This window comes from Camelus bactrianus, chromosome 22 (assembly GCF_048773025.1).
Source record: "Camelus bactrianus isolate YW-2024 breed Bactrian camel chromosome 22, ASM4877302v1, whole genome shotgun sequence".
Taxonomy (NCBI): Eukaryota; Metazoa; Chordata; class Mammalia; order Artiodactyla; family Camelidae; genus Camelus; species Camelus bactrianus.
The window spans coordinates 19,567,455-19,591,369 of NC_133560.1; the positions used below are offsets into that span (position 1 = coordinate 19,567,455).

Consider the following 23,915-nt stretch of genomic DNA (forward strand, 5'->3'; position numbering starts at 1 on the left):
ACAAAATTTTATGCAGAAGTTCAAGATAGGAGGGGAGCTGCCCAGAGTTAATGCTGGAGTGGAGGCCTTTGGCCCCTACCACTCTTGCACAAGCAACACCAACACCTTAGGCAAAGAAGTGAGCATGGACATTACTGGCTTCAAGTACTATCCTGCCACAGGGCCTTGGCACATACTGTTCCCCAGCCTAAAGCCAATTTCTCCCAACTCTTCTGTCTCCCTTAAATGTCACCTCCTCTGAGAAGCCTTCCCTGACTACCCTTTCTAACATCATCTCTTCTTTATTAGCCCCTTGTTTATTGTCTACTTCATGGCACTTTTCACTAACTGTAATTATCTTCTTTATTTGTTTCCTTCTCTGCTTTTCACCAGAATGTGAGTCATCTGTCTTACTCCTGTATCCCACCAGCAGCCCATAATAGCACCTTTGTGCAAATTAGAAAAAGATGTCTTCCTTGAGACAGCTTCCTGACACTTGCCAGAAATGTGTCCTATGAGACAAATCTATGACAACTACAACACAAGTTGTGCAGTGCACAACCTGCACAGTAGCTCCGTCCATGCCCACCAGGTTCCAGCGTTGGGGGAGGGGGGCGTGTGTTCAGTAAAAACCCGCTGACAAATTCTGTGAGGTCCCTACAGCTGGTCTGAGAACCTCCCTGCAGCAGGACACACTCAGGTTAGAGAATGAAGCCTTTCTGGTACTGAAGTCTCTGGGGAGGAGAGCCAAGGGTATGATTCAGGCCAGAGGCAACCAGGGGCCAAGGTGAGGATCCCGTTTTGTTTCACAGGCCACGAGACAAAAGCCATGCTGAACAACAGCGGCCCTCGGTACAAACGCAGCAAGATCGAGCGGCGCATGAACATGGACATCTTCTTCTGCATCGGGCTCCTCTTCCTCATGTGCCTCATCGGGGCCATAGGTATGGCACATTCTGGAAAGAATAACCCCACGTCATCGTTTCTTTGGGCGAGCTGCTTTGACTCAGAGTCCCCACTTCCTCATCCACAAAACGGGGTTCATTAAAAAAAAAAACCAAGCCTATTCTGTGCTGTAACAGGATGCCAATTAAGTCAAAATGCAGGTGAAAGGCTCTTCACAGGATTATGTGCTCCAAATATTAGAAGGAGCATCCTTGATGTATTTGTCCAGCAAATACTTCCTGAACTCGGGCGCTCCCGTACCATGAGAGGGTGACAGGATGACGCGGTCTCAGGACCGGTCCTCAAAGACTCATCATCCTGCAGAAAGAAGCCCAACTCAAGCCAGAATCAGAAACACGGTCTGTCCCACTCAAGGTGGGCTGTACACAGGGACTGTATCCGTTTGTTATTGCTGCTGTAGAAAGTTAACACGAACTTAGTGTTTAAAACAACACTAGTTTGCACTGTTACAGCTCTGGCGTTGTGAAGTCCAAAATCAGTTTCACTGGGTTAAGACCATGGTGTCCATAGGGCTGGCTCCCTTCTGGAGACTCTGAGAGGAGAGCTGGTCCCTTGTCTTTTTCAGTTTCTACTGGCCGTCTAGATTCCTTGGTTTGAAGCACTTCCCTTCGTCATCAAAGCACGTTACCCAATTTCCCCCCACATTTCCTTCTCTTTGTCTGTGGTGGTATCTCCCTCTGCCTCTCTTTTATAAGGACACTTGTCACTCCATCGTTGGGCCCACCTGGATAATCCAGGCTCCTCCTCCCCATGTCAAGATCCTTAACGTAATCACCTTTTGCCTTCTAAATTAGCATACTCACAGGGCTCCGGGAGGACGGGGACACCTGGCAGGGGAGGCATTATTCAGCCTACAACTGCGTTATGGGAGCATCAGGGAAGGTAGTCTCTCACTAGAGCTGATTCCCAGATGCAGGAGGCATCCACCAAAGGAGGGAGGTGGCGGGGCAGGCTGGGGCGGGCAGCTGTGAGAAGGAAGCGAGAGGTCACTCCTGGCCCCGGGGACAGCACAAGCAAAGCACAGCAGAGGAAGGAGCATCCTTTTATGCAGATGAATGTTCGACTATTTGGTGTGGCCAGAGCAACGCCAAGGATGGAGCCCTGGTGAGAACCAGGTTGTGGCCGAGGTCTGCAACTGCCGGCTGTAGAGAGCTCCAGGAGGCGTAGACCCACGTGATCCACAGCCATTTAAGTTGCTCTTCGGAGGGGAGGCAAAGAGGGGCCCTTGCTCTTACCCACTCCACTCTCTGCATCTTAACTCTAAGGATGGTTCTTAGGACCCTAGAGGAGACCCCAAAAAGGATGGGGGAGGATTCAGGGGAAGAACTTGTATGCGGAGTCCAGGACCCGCTCCCCTCCGCTGACCCCACACGAGTGAGCAGCGACGGCGTTCGCTCTTCACTCACTTTCATCAGAAACTGCCCATCACTGATTTTAACAGACGATGTCTGACATCCTGAGGTCGTCCCAGGACGCATGGAGATCTCGTGCGGCGCCACAACGAAGTCAGGTGGTGGGGATTTAGTCTTGTGTGTGGCCTGGAGCTTTTTTAATGACAGCACTTCCCAGATGTGTCTAACGGCTCTCCGTGTGGGGCGCTGGCGTCAGGACAGGTTTTTCAGAGAACGTCAGACCTGGAAAGGACATATGAGATCATCTCACTGTGTCTCCCGAGAAAGGAAATTAATGATGAAAAGGTCACACGGTGAGATAAGGTACACGCGAACCAGAGTCAGCTTGGCCAAGTGCCCCAAATAGTAAGTAAACTGGGAGAGTAATGGGGAGGGGCAGGACTCTGTTCCCTCTGAGAATAACAACTCATACAGAGTGGCAGGCCTCTGTTGGCGCCTAATTTAAGTACAGCTCCTGCAGGAGGTAAAAGCTCTTGAATGAGCACCATTCTGGGGTTATTTATCGCATATTTACTTTAATGGTGTAAAATGGTGTTTCTTTTTTAATTCCCTTGAAAGTGCCTCCCACGACCTTTCTTACCACCCAGGACCCACCTGGGCTCCAGGACCTTGCCAGGCCTCCTCCTCCACGCAGCCTTCTCTGATTTCTCTCCTGGTCTATCTTCTGAAAGCCAGTGACCCTTACTCTGTGCCGTACATTTGGCCCTTAACCTCACGTCTAGGAGTCTGCTTTCTTCTGCCGTGTATGATGGTATTTGGCCCAATCTGCTGGGCAAGGAAGCATCCTCAGGGCTGGGCAGCATCCCCTGTGCCTTTTATTCCCTACAGTTGCTACCCTGGGGCTAAGGGCATTATACACATCAGGGTATTCTGTTCTCACAGTAACCCCATGGAGAAAGCATTATAACTAATTGACAAATGAGGATGCTGAGGTTCAGAGAGCTCGGAAGCAGGTGCCAGGTACAGTTCACCTGATCAGTTCTCCCATGATGGGGGTTGTTATCCCCATTTGCAGATATGGAAACAGAGGGTTCTGTCTGCATCCAGTGCTGCTGTTACAGGATCTTAGAGCGTTCCAGGATCTGGCATAGCACCCCTCACACTGTGTGGGATTTGTGTCTTTTCGTCTGGCTCCCTGACTTAGTAGGTAACTCCTCAAAGACAAGAACTAGGACCAACTCCTTCCTGAATTAATTTTGGGTAAAAGGAGGATAGGAACGAGGCAGGGAGGTGTGGGTGAACAGAGATATGGATGGATGGATGGATAGATACATGCGTGGGAGAAAAAGAGGGGCTAGGGTACAGATTCATCAAGACTTCTCAGCTATGTACTTTCTACTACACAACTGGAAAAAAAAACAAAACTCATGCCCCTTTCTCTCTTTCCAACCTCTGTATTACAGGGCTTCAACAAAATGTAAGTAATCCTCATGCTCGTCTCCTCTGGGAGGAGAGACTTAATGCCTATCAAGAGATTGAAATACAGGGTAGATGAAGGACCACTTTAGAGCTAAATGAACACACACACACACCCCTATGTTATGTAGAATAAGGATGGGTCTCTCCAAAGCATGCTCATTTCCAGGAATAAGTCAAGGAAGGGCTGATGTAATTGACCAGTTTGGGATTAAGTGGAGATTTTGCCTCATCGCTGGCTTTGCCTCCTCTAGGTCACGGCCTCTGGAATGGGACCTTTGCAGAACACCCTCCCTTTGATGTACCGGATGCCAAGGGCAACTTCCTTCCCCTGGCCCTCGGGGGCTTCTACATGTTCCTCACGATGATTATCCTGCTCCAGGTAGGAAGCCCTCCCGAACTCGGGGCTCAAAAGACCTGTGGCCAATACCTGTACAACTCTGCAAAAAAAGAAAAAAGAAAAATCAGTGCTGAGCCCAAGAAAGAACTGACTGGACTGAGATGGGGAAATGTTGATTGCTTTCTTATGGGTCTTGGAAAGTATTCACTTCAGGGGTGATGTCAGGACCAGCCCTGCCTCGTGGAGGGGACCTTGGCCCCAGATAATAGCAGAGAAAAATATTTATCAGGCTTTTCTCTTCAAGAATAAGACTACAGCCGTGAGCCACGTGTCCCTGTCCCTTTGCCAGCTATAGAACAGGTAAAACCCTCATGACCTGGGGACAACAAAAGATAACACAGCACAGAGAACTACAGAGAACTTTCAAGCCCCAAGCACTGAGAGAAGGGAACTCCAGGTTAGTGTTCTCCCATTTGATAGATGGAGGAAAAAACCAAAAACACGGAGCACCTACAAGGGAGGTAAGGAAGGCACCTCCTACAGGTAAACACCTACAAGGTGCAGGCAGGTATAAAGAGATGAAGAAAAAAAAAAATCTTCAGGCCTTGTAAGAAATTACAGTCTTTGAAAAGACAAGGGGGAGTTGTGGTTTTGCTTTGCTAAAACCCATCTAAGGTTGAGTTCTTACATTATTGAGGGTGTCACGTTGTCCTCTTACTGGTGAACCTTTTTCACTCATTAGTTCGCTTGCTCATTGAGCAGAGTAATCTTTTTAAAATGTGAGTCGGGTCATGGCCCTCCTCTGCACTGAACCCTCTGATGGGTTCACATCCAAAGTGAAATCCGAAGTTCTTACCGCAGTCAGCAAGGCCCTAAATGATCCAAACCCTGCCTCCCTCCTGGCCAGCATCTGGGAGCTGTCCCCACTCAGTCACATGCAGCCCTGCTGACTCCTACCCACCCTCAAACACCCAGCCTGCGGTGCCCGAAACGCTCCTCCTCCCGCAGATAACCTCACGCTCACACCCTCATTTCTTCAGGTCTCTGTGCAAAGGTCGTGGTTTATGAAAAAGTCCCTCCCAGCCTTCACCCTCTACCCTCTTTTCTTTATTCTTTCACATGAGACTTAACCACCACCAGATACATGTTAATTTGTTTACTGAAATGCGAGGTCTTCAAGGCTGGGGGTTTTGTTCCACTCACTGCCGTTTGCAGGACCTAGAACAGCACATGACACACAGCAAATGCTCATCAGATACATGGTATCGGATGGGTGGGCCGTGGTCCACAATGGGTCGGAATGTCTGTCAAAGTGAGCGGCAGTCCTTGGTGGCACAGAGATCCAGGGGCATCAGGAGACTCAGACAGAGGTCCCCAGAGCCCCTCACACACTTCCTGCTCAGTCAGTAAACAGCCAATGGTGAGTGCCTCTCCCATGCCAGACATTCCTGACTGAAGAAGCCTTATCACTTTTTCAGATTCCCCTAAGAATCCCAAGAGAGGCACGAGGTCACTTTGATTTCTCAGTAAAGTCCATGATGTAATCTGACCTCAGCTTTGCATGAGATGCCTTTGCTCCCCACCCCCAACCCTCACGCAGTGAGGGTCCTGAGATGAGGAACCAGCCTGGCTTCTGACACGGTGGGAACCATCTCCCCACAGGTGCTGATCCCAATCTCCCTGTACGTGTCCATCGAGCTGGTGAAGCTCGGGCAAGTCTTCTTGCTGCACAATGACCTCGACCTGTATGATGAAGACACCGATTTGTCCATTCAGTGTCGCGCCCTCAACATCACCGAGGACTTGGGCCAGATCCAGTACATCTTCTCGGACAAGACGGGGACGCTGACCGAGAACAAGATGGTGTTCCGGCGCTGCACCATCATGGGCAGCGAGTATTCTCACCAAGAGAATGGTGCGAGGGCTTCCTGGGGCCCCATCCCTCTTCTAAAGGAACCTCCCCTGTCCTCCTAAGAGAATGGTGACAAAAGCCATTATTCTGGCTCCCCGCAGAGCTGGGTGGCTCTGTGAGCAGGAGCTTCCCGCATCCCCATGGATTCCTCGTCACAGATCAGCGCTGTCCTCATCACTGGGAAACTTCCACAGAGTGACTTCACAGAGGCAGTCAGCCATCTCCTGTGTGCTAGCCCTCTGGCCTGTCGACCTTTGTGTGGGGCCATTTACACACACGATTTTTATCTGTCAGGAATGCGCTGGGGACATGTCCCAATTATGCACCAGTAATGCAGGCAAAGTTGATGAATTTCTCAGGTCACCTTACCAGACAGGACAGGCCTCAGGCTGGGCGCGTGGTCAGGCGTGGTACATCCAGGAAATGCCCTCCACGCTGACTGATCCCGGAGGTTTCCACTGAGGCAAAGCTTTTAAACTTGGGAGATATGGCTGTAAAATGCCTGGGGACTGTCATTATGCATGCACTGACGGTGGCCTGTAAAGCTGACCTGATTCCATCAGCTCCCTCCCTGACCACACACACACACTTCCTAACTAGGAGAAGAAACTCAGAGCAGCAGCCTTCTCTTGAGTGACAGGGATGGACAAAGCGAAGGGAGGGGATATCATAGGCCGCAGCCCAGTCTCCTTTGCCACAATGGTGACCGTTTACATGGGAGCTTCCCATCTCTTTTTAGCAATAACAACAGCTCCCATCAGCAGGGTTCAGAGTATGCTGATCACCTGAACACATTATATCAGTAAGTCTTCAAAACAAGCCTAGAACCCCTGATGGAGGAAATGGAGGCACAGATTAGGCAAAGCTCAAGGTCACACACCTGGGAGGCAGCAGAGGCAGGATTTGAACCCATGTGACTTAGTGTCGCCTCTTGCTCCAGGCAGGGGAGCCAGCTGCCTGTTTCCCAGAGCAGCGTGGTGCCTACTCCACCCCGCAGCCTGGCATCGCCCACCCCCCGCCCATGATGCGGCCAGGGGAAGACTGTTGCCGTAACAGGACTCCTTTCTTGCAGCCAAGCGACTGGAGACCCCAAAGGAGCTGGACTCCGACAGTGAAGAGTGGACCCAGTACCAAGGCCTGTCCTTCCCAGCCTGCTGGGACCAGGGCCCAGCGACAGTGAGGGACCGAGGAGGGTCCCAGCCTCTGAGGAGGAGCCAGAGTGCCCGGGTGCCCATCCAGGGCCACTCGCGCCAAAGGTCCGTGGGACGCTGCGAAATCTCCCCGCCCCCTGTGGCCTTCAGCAGTCCTATAGTAAGTCCCTGCCTTTTCCTCTTGGGATGTAAGTGATGTCTCTTGGGGAGAGTTGGGAGAGGGCTCTGGAGTGTGAAAGAGAAAAGGCTATAAATCCTGAAGGGCTCTCATAATGAGCTGTCTCCAGGGCCTGGATGTCACCATCCTGCCCTGGCTGCCATGATTAAAAGCAGGTTCCGACTAGGTTTATTCAGACACAATAAGGAATTTGATGCATGTAGTAAGACCCAATTCTTCCTTGCGCAGGCAGGCGAGGATGGTGGCGTGCGCTCTTTATGAACTGTTAGGTGTGCTGATCCCGTCAGGGTGAAGACCTGGGGTTAGTGGGGCGGTAGCCTCCTGGCTATCTGTTGGAGAGAGGACTGGGCCAAGGGTCAGGAAGCGTAGGCCCTGGCTTCAGCTCTGCTCCTGTCTTGCCGGGAAACCTTAAGAACAAGTTAAACCTCTTTCTATCCCTGTTTCATCACCTGAAAAGCCTTTGCTTCCACCTCTCTCTGGCTGTTCTGAAAGGCGAGGAATGTGACGCTGGTGCTGACCTGCAAGGTCCCTGCCAGCTATGAATTAGGCACCTGGGGGGTCCGGTGCCCCAGGGTTTCATCTCCGCGCCAGTGGGTATCAGCCCTGTGACTTCAGTCAGCTTCCTGAGCTGGAAGCCTCAATGTTCCCATCTTGAAAAAGGGTGACTGTTATGCCTCGTGAGTTGATCCTGAGGACTTAATTCTGAAAATCCTGTGTCCCAGACAGATGGATAACTAACAGAAGTTTTCGGTGATCTTTCTAGAGGAAAGCTGTCTGCCTTGGTCAAATGCTCACATGACTGATGACAGGGAGGGGAAATGTGAGTTTTCATAAAATATAATGTCGAGCCCTCTCCCCGGAGAGGCTGGTATATTTGGTCCCGGGTGGGGCCTACGCATTTGTGTTTTTATTTCTGATAATTCTAGTGAGCAACCAAGATTGAGAGCCTCTCCAAGCATCACATCACCCCACTTGGAAGTGGTCCTTATTTGGCTCAAACAGGCACCTGCTACCGCTTGGGAGGTACTGGCTGAACGCGGTGATTTCTGCGGCCTTAAAGGGCTCTGACACTAACCTACGAAACATCTGTGGCTGGAGTGGCAGATCCTGGAATGAGTCCATAGAGAAGTCCTGTGGCAGTCCCAGGTGGACGCCTGGGCTCCCGCCCCCACCCACTCTCGGCAGGCTCTCCGTGTTGCCTCCTCTTCCACCCACACGTCTGGCACCCAGTCTGCTAAGCTAGTCTCTCGGCTGCACCAGTCCTTCCCCTCCACCTTGTAAACTCAGCCAGAACTTGGCCTCTGAAACCTCAGGGGTGCCAGGTCATGGCAGAGCGCCCGACCACACTCCAAAGAAGCTCATTGTTGGCTTCCTTGGCCCTTTGCTCTAAACCAAAACTAAAATGAGCGTCAGCAGTAACCACCACTGCCACAAAAGCTGGCTTTTTTCCTTTACTACCAAGAGCTAGGAATCATCAGGTATTGTTGCCTAACCGGCTGCTGTAAAATCTGGCTTTAGGCTGGGGTAATAGACTTACGAAGTGGTGAGTTCTGAGTCAACGTTTAATAGTACCGGCAGATGGAAAATGAAATGCCTTTTTCCGCCCCTGGTCTCTAAGTAGCCAAGATTGGAGTAGAGAGTCTTTGCTTAGAAGTGCCACTTGCAAACATGTTTTCCAGAATCAACAGACCAAAGAATATCTTCCTAATCGTAACGTTTGCATTAGGCTCCAGACTGCACCATGGCCCCGCCCCCACTGTCTGGAAAGAGTGCAGTAGAGAGAAGTAAAGGGGGTGTCTTTGGCCCTCTGCCTCCCCTCCTGAAACTCGGCCTTCCTTTCTTGCTTTGGACCTGGTTTCTGCTCCGGGTTGGCGGGGGCAGGCCGCAGGCACACACTCCCACGGCGAAGTGAGCTAAGTGTCCTGATTTAAGTAGCCAAGCACACAGCATCTTTTTGGCAGTGATGTGAGGGCAAGAAACAGATGAAGCCTGTCTCGGCTTTGCTTCCCTTGGCTCCCAGGGTCCCCACGGGGGTCACACAGCCACGGTGACCCTGTTCACAAGAACTGGGTCTTGTAAGATCTGGCAAAAACTCCCTTCTTGCTAGGCCGCTGAGTTGTTTCCCTTGAGGCTTATGTCCCGCGTGAGAAAAGCTTACTTTTAACATTCCCCGTGCTTCTATTTAAGCAACTCGTTACTGACATGGGGCTCTCCCCGTTCTTGAACCAAACTCGGTATCATCAAGGCCACAACTTCAGCGAGGCCAAAAGCGTCACTGCCCTAAGTTTTTCAGGTATATTTCAGTATGTTTCATCCTTTAGCTCTCCAGCAACCGGGAAAATTTGTTTCCACAATAGTGATGCAGCCACATGGCTAAGTATTCAAAAGGAACCAAAGGGCAAATGGAAGAGAGGAAGTCCTGTGTCCCCCACCACCTCAGAGACAGCCATTACTCACAGTTTCCTGTGTCCTTCCTGGAGGGCCAGTGTCTACACTGAAACCTGCCGTGGGGGATGCACATAAGTACATCCCTTCCCACAAACAAAAACATGCCAAGCGCACTCTTTTGGACTTTGGAAATTTTTTTTTTATTGAAGTATATAGTTGATTTATAATGTTGTGTTAGTTTCTGGTGTAGGAAATTTTTTTTTATTGAAGTATATAGTTGATTTATAATGTGTTAGTTTCTGGTGTATAGCATCAGGATTCAGTTATATTTATATATATATATATATATTCTTTTTTATAGTCTTTATCATTATAGGTTATTACAAGATAGTGAATGAAGTTCCCTGTGCTGTATAGTAGGTCCTGGTAGTTTGTATCTGCTAATCCCAAACTCCTAGTTTATCCCTCCCCCATCCTTTCTGCTTTGAAACCATAAGTTTGTTTTCCGTGTCTGTGAGTCTTTCTGTTTTGTAAATAAGTTCATTGGACTTTTCGTTTAACATAATGAATCTTGGGGACTATTTTATACATATAGAGAGAGACAGATACTCCGTGGAGAGCTGCCTTGTCCCTTTTTCAGTGGCTTTGAGGATTTGTTGGGTGCTTGAGCCGTCATCTGTTTATATCCGTGTGTAAGTTTTTCTACAGCATTCTTAGAGCATAATTGCTAAATTGGGAGTGTGTGCATTTTTTTTTTAATTTTAACTTATACTTCCCAAGTAGTTGTACCAGCTTAGACATGCCCCAACAGCAGATAGGAGGGTCTGCTTCCTCCCTCCTCTGCCAAGTCTGTGTATCCTCAGTATCCACATTTCTTTAGAACAGGCTTTCATTTATTGTCAGGCAGCCAGCAAACACTAAGCAAGCGTCCACAACATGGCAAGTACTGTTCTAAACACTGGGGACGTAACATCTAATGGAGCCTTCTCCCTGATTGCAGGTGCTTACAGCCCAGGGAAGGGGCAGGAAGAGCCCCGCTGACTGCAGGCAAGCACTCTCAGTGCTGGGGTGGGTGGCTGGGAGCCCAGAGGTGCACCTGCGTCAAACTGGGCATCAGGGGGGACCTCCTGGAAAAGTTTGCACCTGAGCTGAATTTGAGGCATACTAAAGGTTAACAAGAGCAAAGAGAAGAGATCGTCTAACGGGGAGAGGGCAGGTGGTTGTAGGGGAGACAGTCTGCCCAGGCAGATGGAGAACTGGGGTTCTGAAGAGTAGCTGGGGAAAAAAAGGCACAGCTTGGAGAGAGGTGAAGGGAGAGATGGGGGCATGGGAGGAGCCAAGCCACAGAGTTTGCCTCCAGGCGTGAGCACCAGGGTTCCTGTTAATTTCCACCGCTGGCTCTGTGGGTTCCCATAGCAACAACCTGCTGCACCCAGTCAGTGATGGTCACCAACGCTGTAAAAACTAGAGGAGAGCAGCAGATCGCAGCTCGGCCAGCTGGTCCCAGCCTCCAGTGTGGAACGCTCCCCAGCCAGGAGGTGAGCGGGAGCGACAGGGCAAGAGCCCAGAGCCTGGCTACTCAAACTCCGGTCCTTGGACTGGCAGCAGGTGCATCACGTGGGAGCTTATGGAAATGCAGGTGCTCCGGCCCTACTCCAGACCGGCTGAATCCACGTCTGCACTTAAATGAGATGCCCCTTTGCTTTGTGCATGTGTTAGAGTTTGGGAGGTGCCGGTATAGCGTTGAAGGGTTTCGGTTTGGGCATCAGGCAGAACTGGACTCAAGACCCAGCTCTTTGACTTTGTGACCTCAGACAAGTTACGTATCTTCTGTGAGCCTCGTTTGCCTCGTAAATAAAATGGGAGAGTGATAGTAGCTATTTTTATTGCTGTTATAATGATTAAATGATGTACATGCAAGCACTTAGCAAAGCACCTGGCTTTGCTATAGATTGTCGATAAATATTATCTAATGATAAGAGGTTCCTTGAGGGTATGGTGTGAGGTCAGAGAGCACCTTCCTCAGAGAGGGTTTGTATGAGCTTTAGGTGTTCAGCAACAGAAAGAAACCCAACCAGTGGGGTGCTTGGCTGCCACAAAGCCCTGGTCTGAACAGCTGGTGGTCCCACAGAGAAACAGACTAGTGGAAGGTCCCAGTGGTGGGTGGAGGCGCTGCTCTCCCTCTAGGAGTCCTACATGCCAAGCTCCTAAGTGTTAATGAACCAGACAGGAAACCCATGGGCTGTGGGCAGAGGGAGCCAGGAAGAACCTTGCCCTGCAGACACAAGTCTGCGAGCCCAGGGAAAGCTTCCCTGACGTCTGCCGCTGACACCTGCAGGCTGGGCCTGCTGCCAGCGCCAGGGAGAAGTTGGCCTCTGCAGAACTTTTCTTTAATGCATTACCGTAGGACTGGGTGGCAATACACTGAAGAAGAGTTCTAAGAAAGGGAACGCCGTGGGTTAATCAGCAGTGAGCTAGCGCGGTGTCCTAGATAGGAGTCCGGCCACAAAGGTTTGGGTGCCTGCAGGCTGCCAGGCACCGGGGACGCATCACAGCCTCTGCCCTCACGGCACTTAGAGACCAGAGAGTAAGTGGACATGCAGTAAATAACCATTAAATCACTTTAGCTGTGTCACCTTTTGGGAATACATAGTGCATAGCTGGGAGCAGAGCAGTGGGCTGCCAGAGGCTGGAGTCAGGTGGTGTGAAAGCTGTCCTCGCACTGACCCCGATTCAGTGTGCCATCTTGAGCAGTGCCTTCCCCTCCTCCCTGGCGCTCAGTTTTATCAGCAGGAAAATAAGGGAATTGGCTTTGATGACCTCGAAGCTTGTTCCCAAGTCTGAGCGTCTGTGGTAAGGGTTAAACGCATCTCAATCATATACCCCCACCAGAAAAATAAAATCTTTTTCTCTGAAAAAGATTCCTATAATCCCCTTTATAATCTCCTGGACTGTCTGCTGAGCCCTAAGTATTAGATATACAAGCCCGTCAGTTGTGTCTGGGATGTGTTTGGGCGAGTATCTAAGTAAGGCCACTTCCGCTTCGTGGGGGACCTTGCCTGGCGTGGTGGTTAAGAAGGTGAATTCTAGAGTTGGACTGTCCTGAATCAGCTTACTGTATGACCTTGGGCGAGACACCTAATCTTCCGGGACCGCAGTTTCCTCATCTCAAACACAGAGGTCACTGGGAAGATAACGGTACTCCACAGATAATGTGTGGAGCGGATGCAGGGAGATGATGGATGTAGGCAGAATGTAAGAAGCACTACATGAATAGGAACGATCATTACTGTTACGGGAAACTGGCTCAGAGCCCCTCGAGTGGTGTGGTAAACTGGCGGCAGGCACTGGAGGGACCCTGGGATCTGCTTAGAGGAGTTTGCACAGGAGCGTCAGTAAAGGAACAGAGCTACTTTACCTTGACCACAGAAAGAAAGACCCTAGACTCACAGTCAAGCGGTCTGACATCCAATTACACTGACTCACTGGGTGACTGGCCAGGTCAGCCCGTCGCGCTGGATTTCAATTAAGTTGGGACTAGTTTCATCTCAACTTGAAACTGAGACCAGGGAGGTCACATCAGTGGCACTGCTTGGAAGGTAGGATGAGCTGTGTCCGTGTGAGCTCCTGCTCTGACAGCTGCACTCAGAGCAGAGGGGACGGAGGGTGCGGGCTCCCTTCCTGAGCGTTCTGAAGACAGGGGCCCCGCGTGGTCAGGACGGCTCGGCAGCGCCGGTTACAGGGCAATGGAAGGAAGTGCAGGCTTGGTGGCAGTATTACAGCACTCTTCCTTTTAATTTTGGGGGGTTTTTTCTTTTGTTTTTTTGGTTTTTTTTTTTTTTGAGGAGGGAGGTAGTTAGGTCTACTTATTTATTCATTTATTTATTTATTCATTTATTTTTAATAGAGGTACTGGGGGTTGAACCCAGGACCTCATGCATGCTGAGCATGAGCTCTACACACTGAGCTATACCCCACGCCACACTCTTCCTTTTAATAAACAGAATTTTTTCTGGACTTTGTGCTCTTACGATGGTATGAACTAGATGACAGTGTAGGTGTTGGCTCTGGGAGAGCCCTCCAAAGGAAGGTTGGGACCCTTTGAAGAGTGTGTGCTCCACCTCAGCTCCAGTCCGTGTCCCTTGAGCTTCCTGGGCTGTTGGAAAGCCTGACTCTCGTCCCTCCAGCCATCCAGCACCTCCGTGTCTGTCTGGGTTTCCTCCCCTGTGGCTCTCACCTGTGCCAGCAGCCCCAGGGAGGATAGAATTTGTCCTTTGGAGTCGCTGCAGTTGGGAGTCAAAGAAGACACAGTCTGAGGACTCTCTACCCACAGGGGTATTTTCAGTCTCGGCGTGGGCTCTTGTTTGTACAACTTTCTAGCTCATCAGCCCTCGGTCTTTACCCTGCACAAAGCAATCAGGCTCCCCCCACCCCCAGCCCATCCTTCTCAACCATTGACTCTCTTCCTTCTAAACTTCAATTAACCTGTGAACTCTGAACATTGATAGAAACGGTTCTATGTGAAAACTTCTTTGTAGGATGGCTTTTGCCGTATCTAGGAGGAGCTGGTGTGTGTTGAACTTCTGCTTCAAACACGCCAGCAGCTGGGCTCCAGAAATTACCACCTCCTGGAGAAGGCAGCCTCTGTCTTTGAGGTTCTTGGTTTATCTCTTTGGCTTATCTCTAGAGAGACTAAACATGGACGTGAGAAAATTTAAAATACAGGTCAATGTGTAGTGATTTCTAGAGGGATGGTGGAAGTGGGGACTTCTACAGTGACATGAAAAGTTGGAAACCCAGGAGTCAGATCCAGCCCACAGTGTTTTTTTATTTGTATATATGTTTTTATTGAAGTGGGGTCAGTTTACAGTGTGTCAGTTTCTGGTGTACAGCACAATGCTTTAGTCATACATGAACATACATGTATTCATTTTCATATTCTTCTTCACTGTAGGTTACTACAAGATGTTGAATATAGTTCCCTGTGCTATACAGTATGAACTTGTTATTTATCTCTTTTGTATATATTAGTGTCTGCAAATCTCAAACTCCCAATTTATCCCTTCCCACTCCCTCCCCCCCAACCCCAGTAACCATAAGTTTGTTTTCTACGTCTGTGAGTCTGTTTCTGATTTGTAAATTAGTTTATCTTTTTGCGGGGGCAGGGGATTCCTCATATGAGTGATATCATGTGGTATTTTTCTTTTCTCTTTCTGGCTTACTTCACTTAGAATGATGATCTCCAGGTCCATCCATGTTGCTGCAAATGGCATTACTGTATTCTTTTTCGTGGCTGAGTAGTATTCCATTGTATAAATATACCACAGCTTCTTTATCCAGTCATCTGCTGATGGACATTTAGGTTGTTTCCATGTCTTGACTAAATAGTAAATAGTGCTGCTAGGAACATTGGCAGCTCACAAATTTAAAAAAAAAAACAGTTCTCATATCATCTCTACTTTATCTTGAACTCTCCAGAGATTTGGTAACATGCACTCTCCCTGAAGCATCTCACTAGCAGAGCAGTTGCCACTTTTCACATGGGGTAGGATTTGCCAGGTCTCACAGCCCCTGCCATCCCATGGTGTCCTCTTCCATACCTTGGGTGACTTCCCTCATTCACCTTACCTGCCTGACTCCTGTGAACATTCTGAGTTCAAGGACATGCTATTGTGGCTCAGAAGTAGCAGAACTCATCGTGGGCTGGTTAGGATCTTACAGACATGTAGACGTTTTCATGGTTATTGAAGTCAGGGTAGGATCTTGGCAGACAGGAGAGGACTTTTTCAAACAGGGTGTGATACAAGGCACAGGAGAGGGATACATCTCCCAGGAGGCAACAAGCAGACCACCCGGCTGAGCTGAGGGTCCACGTGGCAGAGTGGTGGGGATAAGGGGTGGAGATGCAAACTGGGGAGAAACTGAAATGCCTACTGAAATGACTGTGCTAGCAGTGAAGTCCTCCCGAAGGCTTTTCACGCTTGAGAATATACTCAGGGAGATGGGGTTTGAGGAAGATGTATGGGTGATACATAGAATGGTTAGAAAGAAAAGAGCTGAAAGGCAGCAAAAGAGGTAGAGGCTGCGGCAGAAGTCCAGGACTGAGGGCTGGAGGGCCAGGCTGGACCAGGCTGGAAGCATCAGGAAGGAGGGGTAACCGGTGCGGAAACTTTGTGGGGGAAGAGCTGCCAGAGCTTACAGCTGATGGGCGTGTGGCGGTGAGGGAAAGGGAGGAATCCAGTAAGAATCTGCAGTGAGCAGGCCTGCGGGAGGGGAGATGGACCGCATGCAGGACCAGACGCAGCAAGGACCGCGCTGGCCTTTCCTGGGAACAAGAGAATCTGCTGGGGAGGGGGGGGTCCTTCCTCCCCAGTGTCAAAAAAGACTGACCCATACCTTTATCTCCCAGGAAAAAGACGTGACTCCAGATAAAAATCTACTGACCAAGGTGCAGGACGCAGCCCTGTGGCTGGAGAGCTTGTCAGACACCAGGCCCGCCAAGCCTTCTCTCTCCACCGCCTCCTCCGTTGCTGACTTCTTCCTTGCCTTAACCATCTGCAACTCTGTCATGGTCTCCACGACCACCGAGCCCCGGCAGAGGGTGAGGACTGGTGATGGTGGAGCTGGGATGGGTGGGAGGAGGGGTAGGGGCGGAGGGGTGAGGCCCTGCACAGGGAGACAATACACTTAGGTCCCAGCCTAGCCCCACAGTCGCCATTTCCTCACTCTTGAGATCTGGAACAGAGCATTTGTCCTTCCTGGGCCCCAGTTCCCCCATTTTTAAAATAAAATGGAAAAATGTTACATATGAGTTCTCCGTGTAGCTTTCAAACCTTGGGTCTATCTGTCTGCAGGGTAGATGTTAAAAGTTAACATTTACTGAGCACTTGCTGCTGTGCACGAGGCTCCATGCCAAATGCGTCACCTGCTGTGTCATTTAATCCTCGCAGCCCAGCAACCCTGTGAGGCATGGCCTTGGATTTAACAAGTGGAGAAACAGTGATTCAGAGAGCTTGAGTAACTTAGTGAAGGACAATGGTTAATACACAACAGAACCATCCGGATGATTCTGTGATGTTATCATGGTATGCTGGTATCTGCTTTTTAATGGAGGCTTTAAAAGCAATTAATACCATGTGTGAAGTTCTGCCAATTTAGAGATAATGCAGCTGGATGGCCATTTATAGAAGGCTATACTTTGAATTAATTTTCAGTACTGAAGATAGATTTATCTTCCACTTATATGCACAAATTCTCACCCAAGCTCCCTTGTAAGTGACTAATAAGAATAATCAGGTGGTACAACTTGGGGCTATGAAATCAAGAAAAAGAGGGTTCACTCGGGTGCCAAACCAGAGGCTCCTAGTATTACACCCAGATTCTCAACCACCCCAAAGAGTCAGTTCAACCACTGAAAAGTCACGAAGTGACCAGAGGTCCTCAGGGAGCTTTGGGAGGCGTGAAGCGTTAACTGAGGAATGCACCCTATTTTCAAGAGGGAAAGAAGTACCATGTGGGGAAGGACAGCATCCCATTCTCAGTTTCCAAGTTAATGAGGAGGCTTTGGTTGGTGAGCAGCCTGAGAGCCCAGTCTCCCAGATCTGAGTCCCAGCCCTACCACCTCCACTCGGGGTGATCGCGGTCAGTCTAACCTCTTCATGCCTCTGTCTCCTCCACCATAAATTGGGGTGATGACAGTATCCCCTGGAGGTGCTGGAAGGATGAAGTGAGCTGTGCCATGGGCAGAAATAAACAGACAAGGTGATGGTAAGGGTGCAGGGGATGGGAAGTCCTACTGTGAGTCTGGCTTTTGTCTCCTTTTCTTTCCTTTGTCCGTGATCAGAGCGGGATGGTCGTAAGATAGAGGAAGGTGAGCGTTGCCGATCCCTAGAATGCCAGGGCTGGAAGGAAACAAATGGCCTACTCCCGTTGTGTTACAGGTGGTTAAACTGAGGTCCAGAGAGGGGAGAAGACTTGCCCACCATCTCTGATTGCAAAACAATCTCTCTATTCTGCCACAGGGCAGCTTGTTATTTTTTACACCATGGAGGGTAATGTTCTGCTTCCCTCCTTTGACCACCAGGTCACCCTGCCGCCCTCGACCAAGGCCCTGGGGACATCCCTGGAGAAGATTCAACTACTGTTCCACAGGCTGAAGCTGTTGAGCCTCAGCCAGTCATTCTCATCCACCGCGCCCTCCGACGTGGGCCTGGGAGAGAGTTTGGGGACCCACATGCCCACCACAGACTCAGAAGAGAGAGACGACGCATCTGTGTGCAGTGGAGGCTATTCCACGGACGGTGGCTCTAAGAGCAGCACGTGGGAGCAGGGTGACATCCCAGGGGTGGGGCCGGACGCTTGCCTGGAGGCGGGGCTGGGGGCAGCAGCCCCGGGCCTGGCCGGCCCCGAGCTCTGCTATGAGGCCGAGAGCCCTGATGAGGCCGCCCTGGTGCACGCTGCCCACGCCTACAGCTTCACCCTGGTTTCCCGGACACCAGAGCAGGTGACCGTGCGCTTGCCCCAGGGCACCTGCCTCACCTTCGAAGTCCTCTGCACCCTGGATTTTGACTCTGTCAGGAAAAGAATGTCCGTGGTGGTGAGGCACCCGCTGACCCATGAGATCATCGTCTACACCAAGGGTGCCGACTCCGTTATCATGGACCTGCTGGAAGACCCGGCCCGCGGTGAGTCCACCCCACCGGGCTCTGGGAGGAGAGGGCCCCATAGTTTAAGAGGTGGCCTAGAATGGTAATGAGGGGCTGGATTTTTAGCATCACTCCATCCAGCAGGTCGCAGCTGGAACACAGGCCCACAAGATGCTCTCCTCAAAGCAGCATCCTTAAAACATGCCGCTTTTGACATCTCCTCAACCTGGAGAATTACAGAGCTGGCTGTTAGCTTATTAAAGACTTGGGGCAGTCTTGTCATAGAGGAACCTCTTTATTTATCCCAGTTTCTAGTTTTCTAAACTCATTTAAATCTGGATTATCCATACAGAACTTTTTTTTTTCCACCAGGACATCCATTAACACACCATCAAACACACTGTGGTCCAAAATCTTAGTTTGGGAGAGAAGCCAACTGAACCCAAAGAGGGGAGTGACTTAAGGAAGTGGTGCAGGGAACACATGGTCAATCCTGGGCCCAGGTACCCCGAACCCCGGCTCAGAGCACTCTCCCTGCCCCTAGAACTCGGCGTCAGGCTCAGTTCACTCTGGGAAGCCTCAGGTGCTCCTCTCTTTCATCCATCTCCCCAGTCTCCCCTAAAATGGATTTTCATAAACTTAAACTTGCTCCAAGCCAGAAAAATGTTCCAAAGTCCCTACATATCAGTGTCCAATTTTGGAGCAGCGTGAATTGGTGTGCAGCCGCTTCCGGGCTGCTAACAAGGAGAGGACAGTTATGGGCGATGATTCTCCCAGGACAGTAGATTCTAGCCAAACTGTAGAATTGCCCGGGCAGCACTGTGACTCCTGCATTGTCAGCTGTGGATCAGAGCCAAGAGGTTCATGGGGATTGATGACTATTTAGAATGGGAAGGGAGCTAATTAGGTCTCTTCATCCCCAGACTCTGGCAGACAAGTGAATTCAGTGTTTCCGAGTCAAAGGAGCCACGGCACTCTATCGCTGGCAACAGCCATCTGAGCTACCCTGGAGATGTTTGTTTGTTCCTCACCTGATTCCAAAATGGATTATAGATGGCTCCAGTAAAAGATAACATAAGCAATGTTCCTATAAGATTTGAGAAGCAAAGCTTTGAAAAGGAAGGGAACAAAACAACCTCAGGTTTAATGTATTTACAGCATTTGAACATTCTATTTGACCCTGAGCTTCCTGGTAGCCCAAGCAAAAAGGTAAACTCAAACAGGTAGAAGGCAAAATATGTTTAATCTCAGGAGCTGATATCATTGAAAATAAAATACTGTAGATAGTGCTCAAAAAGACAAAGCACAAAGACTGTACTTAAGGTACCAGGAAACCAGTAGCACTGAAAAATGAGAAAATAATTTTTGAAGGGATCTTTATAGTGCATAAAAGCAGCCTTACGATAGTATCATGGGGAAAATCAGAGCTTTGTTGAACTTCCTTATATTTATCTTACTGTTAAGAATTGTGTTTTTAATTTTGCATTATATGGAGGGATGGGCAAGGTACACAAGATCTTTTTCCTACTTTGGGCTTCTAAAGATCGCAATCCAGCCCTGGTAAAGAAGGGTTCTGAAGCTTTTTCCAAGCTCAGATTTACAAAGTGCTGCCACTGTGTAGTGATGTCTGTGACATGTCAGATAAAGGGAGTGGTGATCACATCCATCCTGCCCCATAACCACGAACCCAGGCTCAAAAATTCTTTTTATCTGACAGATAAAAGTACTGGAATTTCAAGAAAAGAAGACAGATTTCTTCTAAGAGAAACATATTATGTAGGACTTCAGAAAAGGGGACTTTGAGCAACACAATGAAATATTTTTCACACTAGATCTGTAGGAAGCTAAAAAATATTTTTTCTAAGCCTAACTCAGCAAACCCAGTATGGTAAAGGCCTTAGCAATGAAGTTTGAGTCTGTCGCGATCTTGGGGGCAAACTTGCTCTAGGGACTGAAGCAGATGACACAGAAGGGAGCAGATAAGCATGTTCAAGATTTAGTGAACAGCTGGTCATCCAGGACTAACCTGACCCCGTGGAATACTCCACAGGTAATGACAAAGATGCAGATTTCCGGTCCCCTGATTCAGCAGGTCTGCAACTGGACCTGGAGATGTCTAGTATTTGTTTAAGTTCCCAGGTGATTCTGATGCAAACAGATGTTTAGCAACAATACCTAAAACCACCTGCCTTCCTTAAACAGTACCCTCTCTCAGACAGACTTTTGATCAGATTGAGAGAGCAGATAACTTAAGGATGCGTGAAGTGATCACCTTCCAGGGCAACCTGGGAGAGCTCCTCCCTGTCTCTGGGGTGGGCTGTCGGGGAATCCCTCCTCTAAAGACTCCAGAATATGAGGAACGAGGATGTCTTTAGCATCTGTACGTGACTTCACGGGGAATGATGACTGTTTGACAGCAGCTGACACTGACATGGAAAGGAAGGTGAGGAAAATCCAAGCCCGGACCCAGAAGCACCTAGACTTGTATGCGAGAGATGGCCTTCGAACACTGTGCGTCGCCAAGAAGGTAAGAACAGATTCCTTGTTTAGTAGATGAAAGGCCTCAACCCTGCTTCTGTCTTTTCTATGTCTTTTTAGAAGATCATTAATGGTGGTTCTCATATTTTCAAAATCAACTATCCTGACCACAAAGACCCACAACCTGGACAATTTTGCTGGGGCAGAAATCTGACTTGCTTTTCATTGGCTATACAATTGGTCACCTGCAACTCATAAAATAACCTTTGAACATTATAAGTTTGCTTTCAAGGTATCTTTTTAAAGTTTGCATTATTTGCCTAGATTTGGAATTTGGGAGATTTAGCATGATCACATACAAATCTAGATTTCTGGTTTCTCTTGAAAATATAGAGGATCTGGAAAACTGGATCTCCATTCCTGAAGAGCCACAAATAGCTGGAGCTCCACGGTAGCCGATCCCTTTGGGGGATATATTGTGCTGTGTTCTGCAGTTGGTCACAGTCCCTACCATTTCCTATTGCATCGCCCTGGGCCCGGCTACAGGCATGTAGATGGCCCAGCTCACGCCCTGTAGGTCTTTCACTCTGCAGCTTCTACAGAAAAGCAGGCAAAGAGCTATGAATCCCAGAGCCAGGGCATCTAATGGGGGCGCCTAAAATCAGGTAGGGGAGCTCTGAGGGGCATGCATTTCTAGATGGCTGGAAGTGGTTGCTCTTCCATAAATCGCCAGAGTGCTTCATCTCTTACATAGTGCTTGGTGCAACAGCGTTTAAGAGCACCCACTTGAAAGCCAGACCTACCAAGGCATAAGTCCCAATCTCACCACGGATCTTTGGTGTGACCTTGGACAAGTTTCCTCTCTGAGCATTAGATGTTCTTATCTGTAAAATGACGCTGGTGTCCCCTACCTTATACAGTTGTCATGGAGATTAAGATAATACGGGTACGGTGCCTGGGACCACGACCAGTGCTTACTACTCTATAAATTGTAAATATATCCTTACCACCTTCTATTTTTCATTGAAGTTATCTTTTCCCATTTTTGCCTCCTCTAATGATTGTTATCCCTCAAGAGCGAAGGGGGCCTGCCTCCCCTTGGTTTTCCCTGCAGTGCCATGCACGGAGGAAAAATTAAAAAATATTTGATGCTTGGGCAAAAGAATTATTCATTACTATAAGAGACAGTGTGCATGTAATGCCAATGGAGGGGTCTAAAAGTGCTACCAACTCCAGGGGAGGGAGATTTGCCCCCTAGTTGGGTGCTTTCAGCCGCTGGGCACCCCCAGTGGTGGCAGAATAGGCTCTGCAAGGTCTGGCTGCCGGCTGCCCTTCCCGCCTCACTGCCGGCCCCGTCCGCCTGGCTCTCCATCCTTTATCCAGCTGCGGCGTTGAAGGATCAGAAATAAAGCCAAGTTCATTGCTGTCTCATGGCCTTAGAACCGGCCCCTCCCCTTGACTGAACTCTTCTTGTCATTGTATCTCAAATTGCATGTCACTTTGTCTAAGGGACCCAAAGATCCAAATAAAATAGTCTCCCTTCCCACAGTTATCTCCCCGACCTAGTCACACCCCATAATCATATCACCCTCTTTACTATCTGTATAGAACCCCTCGAAATGGTCTGTTCCTTTATTTACTTGGATAAGGTCTCTCGCCTTCCACTAGCACATAAGCCCAGGCATGCAGGGCTCTTGTCTTTCTTTTTTTTAATTATTTTTCAGTTTTATTAGATAAAATGGATACAATTTGACTGCACATATACAATACATTGTATGTAAAAACATACATGCAATATACTGCACATATTTTTTAATTTACGTATATGAGCTCTTCACTGTTTCTAAGAACAGTTTAGAGCTCTAGCTTTTTAAATGTACATAGTTATCAAAGGAATAAAGCCAACCACAAAATAAGAATCAACCGAATGCAGTAATCCAATCGTAAATGATAGTCAAATATGCTTACACATATTCAAGAAATCAGTCATCTAAGTTATAAATAATAAGTGGTTCATTTGTGTCCTTTTTTTTTAGATTCCACATCTGAGTGATATCATATGGCATTTTTCTTTCTCTTTCTGGCTTACTTCACTTAGAGTGATGATCTCCAGGTCCATCCATGTTGCTGCAAATGGCATTATTTTATTCTTTTTTATGGCTGAGTAGTATTCCATTGTGTGTGTGTGTGTGTGTGTGTGTGTGTGTGTGTGTGTGTGTGTGTGTGTGTGTACACACCACATCTTCTTTATTCAGTCATCTGTTGATGGACATTTAGGTTGCTTCCATGTCTTGGCTGTTGTAAATAGTGCTGCTGTGAAAATTGGGGTGCATGTGTCTTTTTGAAGTATATTTTTCTCTGGGTATATACCCAGGAGTGTGGATGCTGGATCATATGATAAGTCTATTTCTAGTTCTTTAAGGAACCTCCATACAGCTCTTGTCTGTCTTGATCACTGTTGTATCTCTACTGCCCAGAGCATCACAGAGGCTCAACAGAAGTTTGGTGATAATGGAACATGAGGATCAATCCTTTATTGATTCAAGCATTCCAAAAAATAAAAAAAAATCATTGAGGGGAAAGCCTCATCTAATTATGTAGTGACGTTTAACTGGCCAGTAGGAGGCCCAGCACACAGGAAGGACGAGGGATTCACCCAGAATTGTAAAGGAGCCTGTTCCCATCCCACAGGTCCTGAGTGAAGAAGACTTCCAGCGATGGGCCAGCTTCCGGCATGAGGCCGAGGCGTCCCTCACCAACAGAGATGAGCTTCTCATGGAGACAGCAGAGCGTCTGGAGAATCAGCTCACCTTACTCGGTAGCTAAAAATAAATTAACATTAATTTTTTTTAAAAAAAGGAATGTTGCAAACTGGAAAGGGAGTTCTTGGCCTTGATTTTGACAGTTGCTACAAATGTGTCTCAATTAGAAGCCTCCCCAGGGTGCCCTTCCTGGCACTTGGCACCAATGGGCTGTGCCAGTATCCAGCCCACACTCAGCATCCTGAGGATGTCCAAGAAGCATTCCTGCACCCCCTGCTGGGGGAGGCC

The 23,915-nt window shown here is 48.8% G+C and overlaps 1 protein-coding gene across 5 annotated transcripts in view; it reads left to right on the top strand.

Annotated features, from left to right (window-relative positions):
• ATP10B (ATPase phospholipid transporting 10B (putative)) overlaps positions 1-23,915 on the top strand; it is a 282,609-nt gene that overhangs the window by 217,647 nt on the left and 41,047 nt on the right. For 4 of the 5 annotated variants that reach the window (XR_006720747.2, XM_045508136.2, XM_010972219.3 and 1 more), the window contains 8 exons: positions 792-923; positions 4,028-4,155; positions 5,776-6,028; positions 7,098-7,336; positions 16,152-16,343; positions 17,826-18,426; positions 20,805-20,914; positions 23,557-23,683. Coding sequence is in view for 4 of the 5 variants with exons in the window: in XM_045508136.2 (XP_045364092.2) it covers positions 792-923; positions 4,028-4,155; positions 5,776-6,028; positions 7,098-7,336; positions 16,152-16,343; positions 17,826-18,426; positions 20,805-20,914; positions 23,557-23,683 (1,782 nt within the window). In the remaining variant the exon portion in view is untranslated. The remainder of the gene's footprint in view (positions 1-791; positions 924-4,027; positions 4,156-5,775; positions 6,029-7,097; positions 7,337-16,151; positions 16,344-17,825; positions 18,427-20,804; positions 20,915-23,556; positions 23,684-23,915) is intronic. The other variant, XM_010972220.3, reaches the window with a different exon arrangement.